The 14,572-nt window shown below is 44.0% G+C and overlaps 1 protein-coding gene and 1 pseudogene across 1 annotated transcript in view; one reads left to right on the forward strand and one right to left on the reverse strand.

The window, feature by feature from the left end:
• Positions 1–14,572, reverse strand: part of LOC148161803 (putative phospholipid-transporting ATPase IIB) — a 425,152-nt gene that overhangs the window by 65,174 nt on the left and 345,406 nt on the right. Inside the window, exons 10-11 of the mRNA XM_088020545.1 lie at positions 8,513–8,588; positions 2,471–2,547 (exon numbers count right to left, since the gene is read on the reverse strand). Coding sequence (XP_087876671.1) covers positions 2,471–2,547; positions 8,513–8,588 — 153 coding nt within the window. The remainder of the gene's footprint in view (positions 1–2,470; positions 2,548–8,512; positions 8,589–14,572) is intronic.
• On the forward strand, positions 13,360–13,985 carry LOC114204226 (ribonuclease H2 subunit C pseudogene; annotated as a pseudogene).

The following is a 14,572-nucleotide window of genomic DNA, read 5'->3' on the forward strand; positions in this document are numbered from 1 at the left end:
GCCCACTCTAGCATGCTTATGTTTCCTGAATTTTTTTCTTATAAATCTGGCATTTGACACTTAGAGATATTTAATAACGTATGCAAATTTAGAGATTTTATTCTTCTCCTAGGAGCATTCCTTAATTTACAAAAGCGCTTCCTCTCAAGCTGACGCATTCTGACCCGCAGCGCTTTCAGGGAGAAGCACCACGGTGACTGCACCACAACGTCCCCGCTCCAAAACCAGCTGCCACCATTTCCTCCGAGGGTGGTCATGCAGATTCACGACGTTACGTACCGGGTGCTTCAAACAGCACCTGCCATGTGTTGGCGCTCTGCCTGGGCCTCAGCCATCACAGGTACAAAGACTTCCACCTGGAGCTGATGGAGCACCAGGAAGGTGCCGGCCATGGAAGAGCACGTTTGCTCCACCTGTGAGGCTGACACGTGGCAGAGCAGGGTTCTGAACCCAGTTCTGCAAAAAGTCAGAGATGCCCTTCCTATTACAGGTGTGCTGTGTTAGCACCAAGGACATTTAGAGGTTTTGTTTGGTTTTAAAGGAGGGACGGAGGAAGAGGAGGGGAGCGCAAGGACGGCTGCCGACATGGGCAAGGAGCAGGTCTCCGGGCCCCCTGGCGGGACAGCGTGGGGTGGGGTGCCCGCACAGCTAGGGGCGCACTGAGTATTTCTGGGCACTCATTCCCAATGCACACTTCCCTATCGAGGAAGACAGTCATGGTGGGTAATGTGTACTGAGCGGTAAGACACAGAATTAAGCCATTTGCCCAGGGTCACAGAGCTGGCTAGTGGCAATGCCCAGACGCTGACCGGGCAGCAAAGCCCCAGGCCGGAGTTCTTCACCTCCGGTATACACCTGGGAAAGGTCACCCGACGGCTTCTGTGTCCACGCCCAAGGGGAAGAGCATGGAGCCAAAACCAAAGGTGTGTGCAGAGCAGTGAGGTGAGGACAGACAACAGGAGGGAACAGAAAAGAAGCCACCCCAAAGAGTAAGCTGGGAGGAAAGAGGAGTTGTGTTCCATGACAGGATCACTTTTCAGATTTTAAAGCTTACTATTGAAAATAAAATCGACCCTCAAAGTCATCCTAAAAGTAAAACGATTAGAAATGATTAAGAAACAAAACATACCCTAGAACTTGTATATGCACAGGTAGAACATTCTCGTTTTGCTTACTAAAGAAAAAAAAATATTGCTATACTTCACAGAAAACATACACAAATATGCATGTAATCTGTCAATAATTTAATAATTTATTTTTAAATAGATTTAACTCTACTGAAAAAATAAGGACTTGAAGTATATTCAATTTCCTCAAATGAGCGCAAGCTTTTTAACAGACATCAACAGGGATAATTTTCCATGTTATCACAATCAGAATTTAAACTAATATGAATGTGTCACACACAGACATTTGGAGTCCTAATGAACACTACTTCATCGAGCTCCCTGGGATGACCCGTGTGGCCCGGCGGGGGCAAGGACACTTGCCAGCCAGCAAACGTGTCAGAACCACTCTGAAGCACTGCAAACAGGCACGGACATTCAAAGGGTAAGGAACGCTTTCCTAATGTTGGAAGGGTTTTTTTGTAAAACAATATTTAGCTGAAAAAATGGAATACATCTTGTCCTTAAAAATATCTTTTCAAAGAGTTATTTTATTTCTATTGCTTTGCAATAAAAATTCTTACAAAAGACAACCTTTTCTATTGATTACTCAGAAAGCAAGGTATGAATCCACGACAGCACTTTTTTTGTTCTACTCAGATACACCTCAGATTATATTTCAAATAAAAAGGAGTAAAATGCACAGTTAAAAAGAGCTTCTCATAAAGTGGACATCGGCAAATTCTGTGACCTGACCATACAAAATGTATTAACCAAATAATAGCAACTGAGATAGCAAACTAACTTTTTCTTTGTTCCTATGTAACTTGCATACACATGCTGCCTACCTAAACAATTTCAGAAGTATAACAGAAAGATGATCAATTTAGGAATATAATCAAGCAGTCTTTAAAACTAAAACCTGTTTTCAACATGCTATGAAATGAAAATAACTTAAATGAGTTCAACAGTGTCGCACTATCAAATACTGTAACATACTAATGTAGATTCTATTTTAAAAATGAGCCATCGACATAAAAAAAAGAACGCAAACTGTAAAATAAACTGAAGAGAAGAGACCACAACTCACTATTTATGGGCAAATTGTATATCCAACAAAGAAAACTTAAGAGACACGGAAACTTTGATTAACCAAGAAAAGATACTTTTGGAAGTTCTTCAGTATGAGCATGCTGTTACATAAATACAGAGAATTCACATCTGAAAACACCAACATTTTTGAAAGTCTGTTTTTAGGTTATTTATATTAAGCTAAAATGAACAAGCTCTTCAGGACTGCATGTACTTTCTTACTGAAAGGGAAAATCAAGTCATTAAAGCAGCTGCTCCTTAATCTAGCCTACCTTATTTTTTGGATTGGATGTGTTCATTACACTTCGAGTCTCTTTTCCAGTATAAATGACAACACCTATTACAGTACCTGCAAAAACACGAAAGTGGTCCTTACAGAGATGCCTCAAAGGGGAAGCACAGAGAGAACACTTTCTAATCAATTGTCTTGATGGAAAATATTATTCACTACTTAATTTTATATAAATTTATCTAACAGCACATTTGATTTGGCTAGGTCAAGAAAGTCTAATCTCAACTTTAAAAATAAACTTTGAGGAACTCAACTGATTTTTTAAGCTATACAAATTTACCTATATACAACAACATTAGAAAATGTACTGATAATCTTTTCCCTGTCAAGAGAAAGGGTGACATCACTCGGTTCACGTGTGCAAACACCACAGGTAAGTGAAGAGAGGCTGTGTTCTCAAGTGGTCAGGTGCATCATGGGACCTTCAAACCAAGACCGCACCAGCTGAACCACCTTCCCTGAGCGAGACTTGAGTATTACTAGGTATAAGAGCCTCCGCTGACATTTTAGCACCTATACAATTAAAACAGTAAGAGACAATTACATAAATAACATTTGATATTGAATTTAGATGTTATTAGCCTTTTTTACTCATGTCTCCTCAAAGTTTGGTTTTCTAAGTGTGTATGCCTATCAAACTTAAGGTAAAAGAATACTAAAATACCCCTAGAACAACCATTGGATTACAAAGGCTCAGAGGCACTCACCTCTGTAATATTAAATTAAAAACCACAGAACAGGTCTGTTTCTAAACTGCAGCTATGCATAATCTATATTCCTAGTTTTCGTAAATTCTGAGGATGAGAAATGATTAAAGAAAGAAAATCACGTCCATAAATACTCACTGAGACCAACAGCACTGCAGAATTCACTATAATAATTGTACAAAAACTCTTTGATGTCACATTAATGTAACGTGTGAAATTTAGGGCGTTGTAAGTCAGGACCCAGGGAATAAATGTGATCCTAGTGATCTCTTGGATTTATATGAACAGACAGCTGCAAATCATACGCATTAGATAATGAACGGTTTCCTCCATGGAATGTTCAGGAAGACAGGGAGGTGCTAGAGGGCTGCTCAGTGGTCACATCTGCAGAGGTTACACGTTTCTTTCAAAATAAGCATTTCCTTTCTTCCCCCTGTTTTACTTGTGAGCCGCTTGCAGAGCTGTGTGGTTGAATTTCCTGAGCCCCTTGAAAGCAGAGCAGCCCCTCCAGCACAGAGGGCAGCCCAAACTGCACAGATGCGGCCTCTGTAGAGCAGTGCCCAGCAGAGCTGCAGATGGCAGGTCTGCACTTAGTGCTCAGGAAAGCACAGATTACGTAATGAGCCAGTGCCGTAGAGGACCCCACCCCAAACACACACAGCTCTCGTGTCAAACAGTACATTCAATCCGACTGCGTCAGTAGTTTCTTCCTATTTTGCCAATTAAACTTAAAATATAGGAGTGTCTCATGTGAAATGAGCTCACTAATGTTAAAAAAGTACAAAAACAGAAGACAAACTGCAAAATTATTTTTAATATTAGCAGAACAAAGAGTCTCAGAAAAGACTTAAAAATTAATTAGGCTAGAAAACACTGTCCTAAAATCCAGACAAACTATTAGTAATGTTGATTCTAGGCTGGTATTGCAGTTACAAGTATCCAAAATGCAATCTGAGAAATGACAAGACTAAGAAAACGTAATGCATACAGATACACATAGATAGCATATTTAATCAGTACTGCAGGTTAAATATAACGTACATAAAGAGTATTTAACAGAATTCCTCCATGGTTTTCCTTGTATAATCTACTGAAGTCTGGTAAAGGCTCTCCCATGCATTATCTCATCCCATTCTCACTGAAAAGGAATTAGAATAATGCATTTTTTTCCAAGTCGGTCATGCTTTTTAACTACTAAAATTAGTGAAGTCAGTATGGAGTATTTGCAGTACTCTCCATTCTTTTTGACAAAGGGCACCTACTTATGGACTAGTACAGGCTGAAAGGTTGACCAAACCCTGTATGTACGGCAAATCTATCTATAGATACATATATATAGATATATATGGCAAAGTGGTCCCCTGTTCATTTTGGAAACAAGACCAGAGAGGGAACACAACAGAGCACATTCATCAGAAAGTCTGACAGAGAGAACGTGTCAGAGACAGACAGACACATGGACAGACCTCGAGAATGCTCAACCATCCGAAGTATTTCCTGACTGTCACTTAGGCACCTGCTGGCTCCCATGCAGAAGTGCTTTCCTCGTGCCAGTCTCAACGAAACCCTGAGCGTGGGCGGCCCACCCACTGCAGAGTTTTCGTGTGCCTGCAACAGATGGGGAGCACAAAGGCGGCCAGCAAAGACTATGGATTTGCCTCAGGAGAGCAACACGGCGAGACCGAGCCAGGGACACAGGCGGACACTGCGACCTGCACCAGGTCTGGGCCCCGCCCGGTGAGCGTGCCATGCGGCCGGGGACAGCAGGGCAGCTGCACCCACTTCCCAGCGGCCAGGACTGCCCAGTCCCGAGACCCGAGGTGCAAGCAGCAGCAGCGTGCGGCGCCGCTGTGTCCTCCGTGACCCCCGCTGCCCTCCTGCACCACAGCTCGCGGGTCGTGTCCCTCAGGGGACTGCAGTGGGGCAGCTTCTCCTGCTTTCCCGAGGCCCATCAGGCAACCGCTCTGCCGCAGGAGCCTCACACACCATGCCCACTAAAGGGACAGTGTGATTTTAAGTTTCTAATCTGGCACGAGGACTAGTCTCATAAAATATCATGCCAAAAATTACCAAGAGAAATGAAACCACACAAAAACCAAAAAGAATATCTATGTTCCAATTTTTTCAACCTAAATTATTTCATCAAACTGCTATAAAAGTATCCAAGTGTTTACTCTCATTTTCTGTATTTATCACAATCAGTACCAGCCCTGGACCCCTGTCTACGTACAGGCCCCCCTCTACAGGGAGGGGTCACCCTAGATCCCCGTTGGCACACACACCCAGCAGCCCTGCTCTGGGGGGGTCACCGCCGTCGGCACAAAGGCCCCCGCTCCAGAGGGGTCACCGTGGACCCCCGTCACCACATACACCCAGCAGCCCTGCCCCGGGGGGGGGTCACCATCGTCGGCACACACGCCCCCGCTCTAAAGGGGTCACCCTGGACCCCCGTTGGCACACACGCCCAGCAGCCCTGCTCTGGGGGGGTCACTGCCATCGGCACACAAGCCCCCGCTCTAGAGGGGTCACCCTGGACCCCGTTGGCACACACGCCCAGGAGCCCTGCTCTAGGGCACATCCCTGCTTCCAGGCTCTTGGCAGTTTAATTTCAGAACACTCTCTTGTCCACTTATCACTTGCAACGTGGCAGCTCTCTGGGACACTGACTCTGCTCTGGGAATGGCGTTCACTGACAGACAAGGGGAAGAAGATGGAGGGCACCACAAGCAGTTGTGTTTGTCCCTTTTCAGGGACCCTTGGCCCTCGGATCCTCTGTGGTGTTAACGTGAGCCCTCATTCCCATGCACTCAGAACCCCAGGATGACGGAGGAAGGCCCAAGTTCACTTCACCTAGGAGGCAGCCTGAATTCAGTGGACACATATTTAAAAAGTAAGATTTAAAAAAATTCTTTCTCAACTTATAATCAAGTATAAAGAAGATATGAGCCCTTAAATTACTCCTGGAAACCCAAGGTCTTTCAAACATTGCTCAGGATACAGCAGTTTCGTAATATATAGAGTCTAGTAATTGCTCACATTATTAAGGTTTTTAAATAAAGGTAAGTATGTGTTAAAATATTTAAAATTAATGAAAAGAGCTTGCATTTTTAAAATGTCCAAACACAAATGAAACTTAAGAGGCGTCTTAAGACTTAAGTTTTTTTGAAAGGATGGTTTTTGAGCAGCATAAATACTTTCCTGGAAGATAAAAAGCCCGGGTGCACTGAATTCAACCCATGAGAGAATGAGAAACAGTCCTCAATGTGGCAAGCATATGTGACGCCTAGATTTGTGTCTGTTCTGCCCACGTGTGCAACCAGGAGCTTCCACGTGCCAAGGTCGCCTGGAGAGGAAACGTATGTACGGGGGTTACCGGGCGCATCACATAGGCCTTCTGCTCGGGGGCTTCTGCCTCTGTGAGAAGAAAGGCCACAGATCGATAGCGCTAGGGTCAGTAGCAACATTCTAATACACAGGGAACAAAAGAGCAAATAAAACGTATTTTTTTTTTTTAAAAAAAAGCATCTTCAGTATGATGGAAACAAAACAGAATACAGCTCTAGACATGGGGAAAATGTGAAATCAGTGACCAAGTATCAGCTCATATGTGCTATGTTTTAAATATTTTCCTATCAGCTATTAAACGCTAAAGGCTGAAGGGTGACAGCTGTCGAGGATGGATTCCAATCCCGACCCTGGGACAGCCTGGCTGTGTGACCGAGCGAACAATGGGGGCCGGCGCGATGCGGCTGTGCAGCACCACACCGAGCCAGGGCGCAGCTGTCAGCAAGGTCAGCAAAGATCGGCAGCGTGGAGGACGCGTGAGCTCAAGATTCGGAGACTCCTCCTGGCCGCAGTGCCCTCTCCAGTGAGCCCCCAGGCACAGCCAGTCTCCCCGTCCTGGGGTCTACACAGCCCGAGACCTGGCCTGCTCCCCACCCCTCCTTGGTGTGCTATCCTGACTTCTCTTTCTCTTTAGTTTGAGAAATTTAAAAAATCATCAGTACAAAAATCATGAAAGACCTCAATTTCTATTAAAATTGTCCTAGTTGCCCTCAGATTTTTATTAAACATAGGAAACATTAGTATAAAACTAAGGCCCCTCTCCTCCTCTACTTCCTAGAAGGTGCACACGTGGACCCCTACAGGAGCCTGACTGACACACTGCTGTGCACACAGGCCCCCACGGCACACGCGCACAGAACTGCCCGGCCTTTCCCCGAGCCCCAGACACCAGGCCCCGGCACCATCCTCGTCAGCCTGCAGCTCAAGAGGCCCTCACGTAGCTGCTGGTGCGCTCACGAATCCTCCCCACACCTTTCCACCCCTTGACCTCACGCACCTGTTTGCTCTTCCTTCAAACTCTGATCAGGTAAGGATTTTGGCTTCTTTGTTTTGGGGGCACCCTATACTTCCCTGTGGTACTCAGCAGAGCGTAAAGCACCCGCCTCACTTTATTAAAGTAGTCCTTGCCCATGCGCGCTCCCGAGGACAGTGCATTCAACAGCGCCTGGTCTCTGCAGAGGGATTCTTACAAAACCACCAGAAGAGCAACCAGGCTCTATGGGCGCTGGGCCACAGATTAAGAAGACAGACAGCCCTACTCTGAACATCCCCTAGCCTTCCTACCCCCACCAGCAGCCTTCACGCTCCCTGCTGCTAAGATTCACTCCTGTTTACCATTAGCAAGTCAACTACTTTCTGAAAAGCTGACCAGCATTTAGATTTCAATACCTCCCAGAGAAATTTACTTCCCAAAATGTATATTTAGGTGACCTCCCTGTTCAGCCACTAGAAATACTCCAACATCCTCCAATTTCACTCAGAAGAAAATTAAGACGCTTTACTCTGGTCCCCAAAGGCCGAACAGGAAATATCTCCCCAGGCCCCCTATCTCATCTAATACTTTTCTCCCTGACAGACAAACCCACCACAGTGATCTCTTCCAAATTCTACTGGGTGACTGAGGAGTGGGAAAACCCCCAAATACCACCACTTCCTTCCCCGGTTGCGCTAGGCCACCTCCCAATAAGGGACATTGACAAGTCTGGCGAGAAGAGGGATCAGAACCCACGAAATGCCGCTGCCCTGCTCCACGGAGGCCTTGCTCCTTGCAGCGCACAGCCCACAGCCAGCGCTTGCTTAGCACTCAGCCCCTCAGGTCCTGCCCCACACCCGCCAACTACAGGGAATGATCCGTAAGGTCCCTGGGTGGTACAAGGTGGTTATTTTCAGAGATACTGCACAGAGTCACTCCAGCACAAAAGCACCACCAAATGTGAGAGCTGACACTAACAAGAGAACTTGTTTCTTACCTGACGCAACAATGGTGCTCGCCCGCAGTGTATTTTCTAGGCTGAGACTCTCATGAATGGGTGGGTCGCAGTCTTCCTGTTCACAGAGAAGGGGAAAAATGGCAAGTTAGAAACTTTTTTTACTTCAGATATCAGCAGTGATAAAACAAGCATACAAGCTGGATTCAGTGAATGAGCAGTGAAATGGCACTGCAGAATAAAGGTGAAAAATGGGAATTTAAACAGAGGCTCCTGGGAAGAGGGCAGAGCAGGGAGCACCAGGAATCTCTGCCCACCGGGCAATGACCACACGGCAGAATCTGTCTGATGGGACTATTTGGGGACTGTGGAGTCGGCTGAAGGCTTGCGGCTGTCCAGGAGAAGTAGTCAGTTTTGGTTTCTTCTAGCTCCCAGCACAGAGCAGCTACCCAGCCGTGCGGCAGGCAGCTGTGCACGTGTTTCTGGGGCAGCCTGCAGACGCCAGGTGGGCAAGAAGCACCCCGTCCTCCAAAGAGCAGGAGTCTAAGCTCTGACCACTGCCGGCTGCTTCTGATCACACAGGTGCAGACACAGACCCTGGCGGCCCTTGCTGTCGGCCCACCAGCTCCAGTGACTCCAAGGGCATTGGAAGGGCGAGGGCCCCCTTGTCCCCCTTCTGGGAGCCAGACATTAAACACTAGAACATTCTAATACAACTGCATATATGGAAAAAAACACAAAGTGACTGTGGGTGCCCAAGAAAAAGCTCAGAAAAGACCTGAAAAGACATTAAATGTACACCTCAGACTGATAACCCGGCACAGAGACAGTCTATAATCATAAAAAATAAGTAAATCAACAAATAAATATAATGACTAAAACCCCAGCAAGCCCGGAAGAAGGGTGAGAATGGACTTCCAGAGGTACATCACTATACTAAAAACAAAGTGTTCAATAACAAGGCATTAAAAACAAAACAACAACAAAAAAAGTATGGCCCATTTATTTATTTTTTTTTAAGATTTTATTTATTTGAGAGAGTGAGAAAGAGCATGAGAGAAGAGAGGGTCAGAGGGAGAAGCAGACTCCCCACTGAGCAGGGAGCCACATGTGGGACTCGATCCAGGGACTCTGGGATCATGACCTGAGCTGAAGGCAGTCGCTTAACCAACTGGGCCACCCAGGCGCCTAGTATGGCACATTTAAAGGAACACTGTAAATCAACAGAAACAACCCCTGAAAAAGACCTGATGTCAGATATACGAGACAAAGACTTTAAAAGGAAAGTATTAAGGATGTTTAAAGAAATGAAGATGTGGAGAATGCCAAGAAAACAATGTGTGAACGAAACGTAAATATGAATAGACAGAAAACCTAAACAGAAAGCAGAAGAAAGTCAAGAGCTGAAAAGTACGATGACTGAAATGAAAATTCCCCTAAAGAGATTCAAGGCAGATCTAACCACGCAGAAGAATCAGCAAACCTGAACACGGAACAACGGAAATGACCAAGTCTGGGAAACAGAATGAAAACAGGTGGAGGAAAATTAAAAAGGTCTGAGGGAGTGCAGGACACCAAGGTACAAACCAATATAGGTATTGTGGGAGTCCCAGAAGTGGAAGACAGAATGAAAAGGGCAGAGAGAACATGTGAAGAAGTAATGGATGAAAACACCCCAAATCTGATGAAAGACATGCATGTAAACAGTGAAGAAGCTCAAGCAAATCCAAGGAAGATGAACTCAAAGAGACCCACATAGAGACACATTATCATAAAAGTTTTAAAAGACAAAGACAAGGGCGCCCAGGTGGCTCAGTCATTAGGTGTCTGACTTTTGTTTCGGCTTAGGTCATGACCTCAGGGTTGTGAGACTGACCCCCACACTGGACTCCACAATCGGCGCAGAGTCTGCTTGAGACTCTCATTCTCCCTCCGTCCCTCCCCGCCACGTATTCTCTATCTCTTTCTCGAAAATAAATAAATAGGTCAGCACTATTTTTAATTTTTTGAGGCACCTCCACACTGTTTTCCAAAGTGGCTGTACCAACTTGCATTCCCACCCACAGTGTAAGAGGGTTCCCTGTCTCCACAAGCTCTCCAACATTTGTTGTTTCTTGCCTTGTCCATGTTTGCCATTCTAACTGGTGTAAGGTGGTATCTCAATGTGGTTTTGACTTGAATTTCCCTGATGGCTAATGATGATGAACATTTTTTCATGGGTCTGTTAGCCATTTGTATGTCTTCTTCAGAGAAGTGTCTGTTCATGTCTATTGCCCATTTTTTTGACTTATTTGTTTTTTGGGTGTCAAGTTTGAGAAGTTCTTTATAGATCTTGGAAATCAGCGCTTTGTCTGTAGTGTCATTTGCAAATATCTTCTCCCATTCTGTGGGTTGCCTCTTTGTTTTGTTGACTGTTTCCTTTGCTGTGCAGAAGCTTTTTATCTTGATGAAGTCCCAATAGTTCATTTTTGCTTCTGTTTCACTAGCCTTTGGAGATGTATCTTGAAAGAAGTTGCTGTGGTCAATGGCAAAGAGGTTACTGCCTATGTTCTCCTCTAGGATTTTGATGGATTCCCATCTCACATTAGCTACCCTATGACCCAGCAATTGCACTTCTGGGTATTTACCCCAAAGACACAGATGTATTGAAAAGAAGGGCCACATGCACCCCAATGTTCATAGCAGCAATGTCCACAATAGCCAAACTGTGGAAAGAGCCGAGATGCCCTTCAACGGATGAATGGATAAAGAAGATGTGGTATATATACACAATGGAATATTATGCAGCCATCAGAAAGGATGAATACCCAACTTTTACATCAACTTGGATGGGACTGGAGGAGATTATGCTATGTGAAATAAGTCAAGCAGAGAAAGTCAATTATCATATGGTCTCACTTATTTGTGGAACGTAAGGAATAGCAGGGAGGACGTTAGGAGAAGGAAGGGAAAAATGAAGGGGGGTGGATATCAGAGGGAGAGACGAACCATGAGAGATTATGGACTCTGAGAAACAAACTGAGGTTCTAGAGGGGAGGGGGGTGGGGGGATGGGTTAGCCCGGTGATGGGTATTAAGGAGGGCACATACTGCATGGAGCACTGGGTGTTATACGAAAACAATGAATCGTGGATCACTACCTCAAAAACTAATGATGTACTGTATGGTGACTAACATAACATAATAAAATAAAATAAAATTTTAAAAAATTAAATAAATAAATCTTTAAAAAAAAAGACAAAAAGAGAATCTTGAAAGCAGTATGAAAGAAGCAAACCATCACATACAAGGAATTCCCAATAAGGTTCTATGCAGATTTTTCATTAGAAATAGTGGAGACCAGAAGGCAGTGTGCTGATACAAAGTGCTCAAATGAACAAACACCCATGTCAGCCAAGAATCCCATATCCAGCAAACTGTCCTTCAAAAATATGGGTAAAATCAAGATATTCCCAGACAAACAAAAGCTTAGAGAGTATGTGTCCCACTAGACCTTTCCTGCAAGAACTGTTCAAGGGAGTCCTGCAGGTAAAAGAAGAGGGTACAATAACTCGAAACTACATGGGGAAATAAAGATCTCAAGAACGGTGACAATACAGGCAATTATAAAGGCAACTATTATTGTAGCAATGGTTTGTAACTGCACTTTTTGTTCTCTACATGACTTAAAAGAATAATATATAAAACCTAGTATTGTTGTAATTTTGGTTTGTAACTCCAAATCTTGTTTTCTACATGAAGAGGCTGGGTGCATTTAAAAGAACTATTCGTTTACATTTTTAGTCACAGACCGTATAAAGATGTAATTGTGTGAAATCAGCAAACAAAAGGGGTGGGGACAGAGCTATAAAGGAGCACAACCTTTGTATGTTATTGAACTTAAGTTGGTATAAAATCAAATTAGAGTGTTATATCTTTAGAATGTTAAATGTAATTCCCATGGTAACCGCAAAGAAAACAGCTATAGAATATGCACAAAAGGAAAAGAGAAATTTAAACATTTCCCTACAAAAACCAACTAAACACAATAGAAGACAGTAATGTAGGAAATGAGGGACAAAATATATATATATATAAGGCACACAAAAAATTGAACAATGACAGAAGTTAAGTCCCTTCTTTTCAGTAATTACTTCAAGTATCAACGGATTAAACTCAACCATCAAAAGACAGATTGGCACAATGGATAAAAATACATGATCCAACTATATACTGTCTACATGCTGAGACTCACTTTAGATCCAAAGACACAAAGAAGTTGCAAGTGAAAGTACAGGAAGAGCTATTCCATGAGAATAGTAAGCAAAAGTGAGCAGGTGTGGCTACACTAATATCAGCAAATTAAATGTTAAACCAAAAAAGGTTATAAGAGACATTATATATTAATTAAATGTTCAATAAGGCAGGAAGATAGGATTATAAACAACTGTGCATCTAATGAAAACCTGTAAAAATATACGAAGCAAAAACTGATAGAACTTAAGGGAGAAATAGCTCAATAGTAATAGAGACCTTAATATTCCACTCACAATTATGGCTAGAACAACCAGACAGAAGTAAGCAAAGAGAAAACTTGGCAAAATAAGCCAACTAGATCTAACAGACATGCAGAACATTCCACCCAAAAACAGCATACACATTCTTCTCAAGTGCACACGGGACATTTCCCAGGACAGACCTTATGTTACAAATGAAGCTCCAACAGATCATCATACAAAGTATCTACTCCAACCACAATGAGATAAAGAGAGAAATCAATAACAGAAAATTCACAGAACTGTGGAAATTCAACAACTTTTAAACAACCAATGGATTACAAAGAAATCACAAAGGAAATTAAAAGATACTTAGAGACAAATGATAAAAAACTTGGGAGGGCGCCAGCTTTGGCCTTAGCCAGCGAGCGGCGGAGGATGGAAAGCTGCGACGAGGCGGCGGTCGAGAAGTGCCGCGTCCACTTGCGCCCCGGCACGCTGCACCTTCTGCCCTGCGAGGTTCTGGTTAACGGGCCCGCCCCGGTGGAGCGCTTCTTCACCCCAGCCATCCGGCAGGGTACCGATGGACTCGAAGTGTCGTTTCGGGGCCGCAGCCTACGGGGCGAGGAGGTGGTGGTGCCGCCCGGCCTCGAGGGATACGTGATGGTGATGGAAGAGAAGGGAGAGGTGCTGGGGAAGGACTTCTCGGAGGGTTCGTCGAACCTGCGAGAGGAGCAGGAGCTGGCGGCACCCCCAGAGGCGCTGGAGCGGGACTTCGACCGATTTATCGGAGACACCGCCAGTTTCAGCCGCTTCACGCTGTGGGGCCTGGAGACCATCCCCGGTCCGGATGCCAAAGTGCGCGGGGCCCTCACCTGGCCCGGTCTGGCTGCAGCGATTCACGCACAGGTGCCTGAGGACTGAGCACTGGAACTTGACATTGAAAGCCACCGGTCCCTCCACCCCAATAAACCAGCTCTTCCTTCTGGAACCACTGACTGATTCCATCACCCCCCAATAAACACGCTCTTCACAGCAAAAAAAAAACAAAAAAACAAAAAAACAAAAAAAAACTTGGGAGGTGCAACATAAGTGGTGCTAAGGGGGAAATTTGAAGCTATAAAATATGCTTATATTAAAAAAGAGGACAGATTTCAAATCGATGACGTAACTTTACAACTATGGAACTAGAAAAAGAAGACTAAACTAAACCTAAAGCCAGCTGAAGGAAGGAAAAAATAAAGATTAGAGCAAAGATAAATGAAATAAAGAACAGAAAAACAATTTTAAAAGTGAATGAAAGCAAAAGTTCATTCTTTGAAAACATCAACAAAACTGGCAAACCTTTAGCTAGTTGGACTGAGAAAAAAACAAAAAAGAAGACTCAAATTACTAAATTCAGAAACCAAAGTGGGAAAATATTACACTTCAACGGAAATAAAAAGGATTAAAAGAGAATACATTAGTACCCATGTGGCAAGAAATTGGATGAATGGATGAATTTCTAGAAACACAAAACCTACTAAGAGTAATCATGAAGAAAGAGAAAATCTGAATAGACCTATATCTAGTTAAGAGACTGAATCAATCATAAAAAATCTGACAGAGAAAAGCCCTGGGTCCAATGA

The sequence above is a fragment of the Eumetopias jubatus genome, unplaced genomic scaffold (assembly GCF_037043125.1).
Source record: "Eumetopias jubatus isolate StellerSeaLion01/CBP00866 unplaced genomic scaffold, mEumJub1_p1.0 scaffold_55, whole genome shotgun sequence".
NCBI lineage: Eukaryota > Metazoa > Chordata > Mammalia > Carnivora > Otariidae > Eumetopias > Eumetopias jubatus.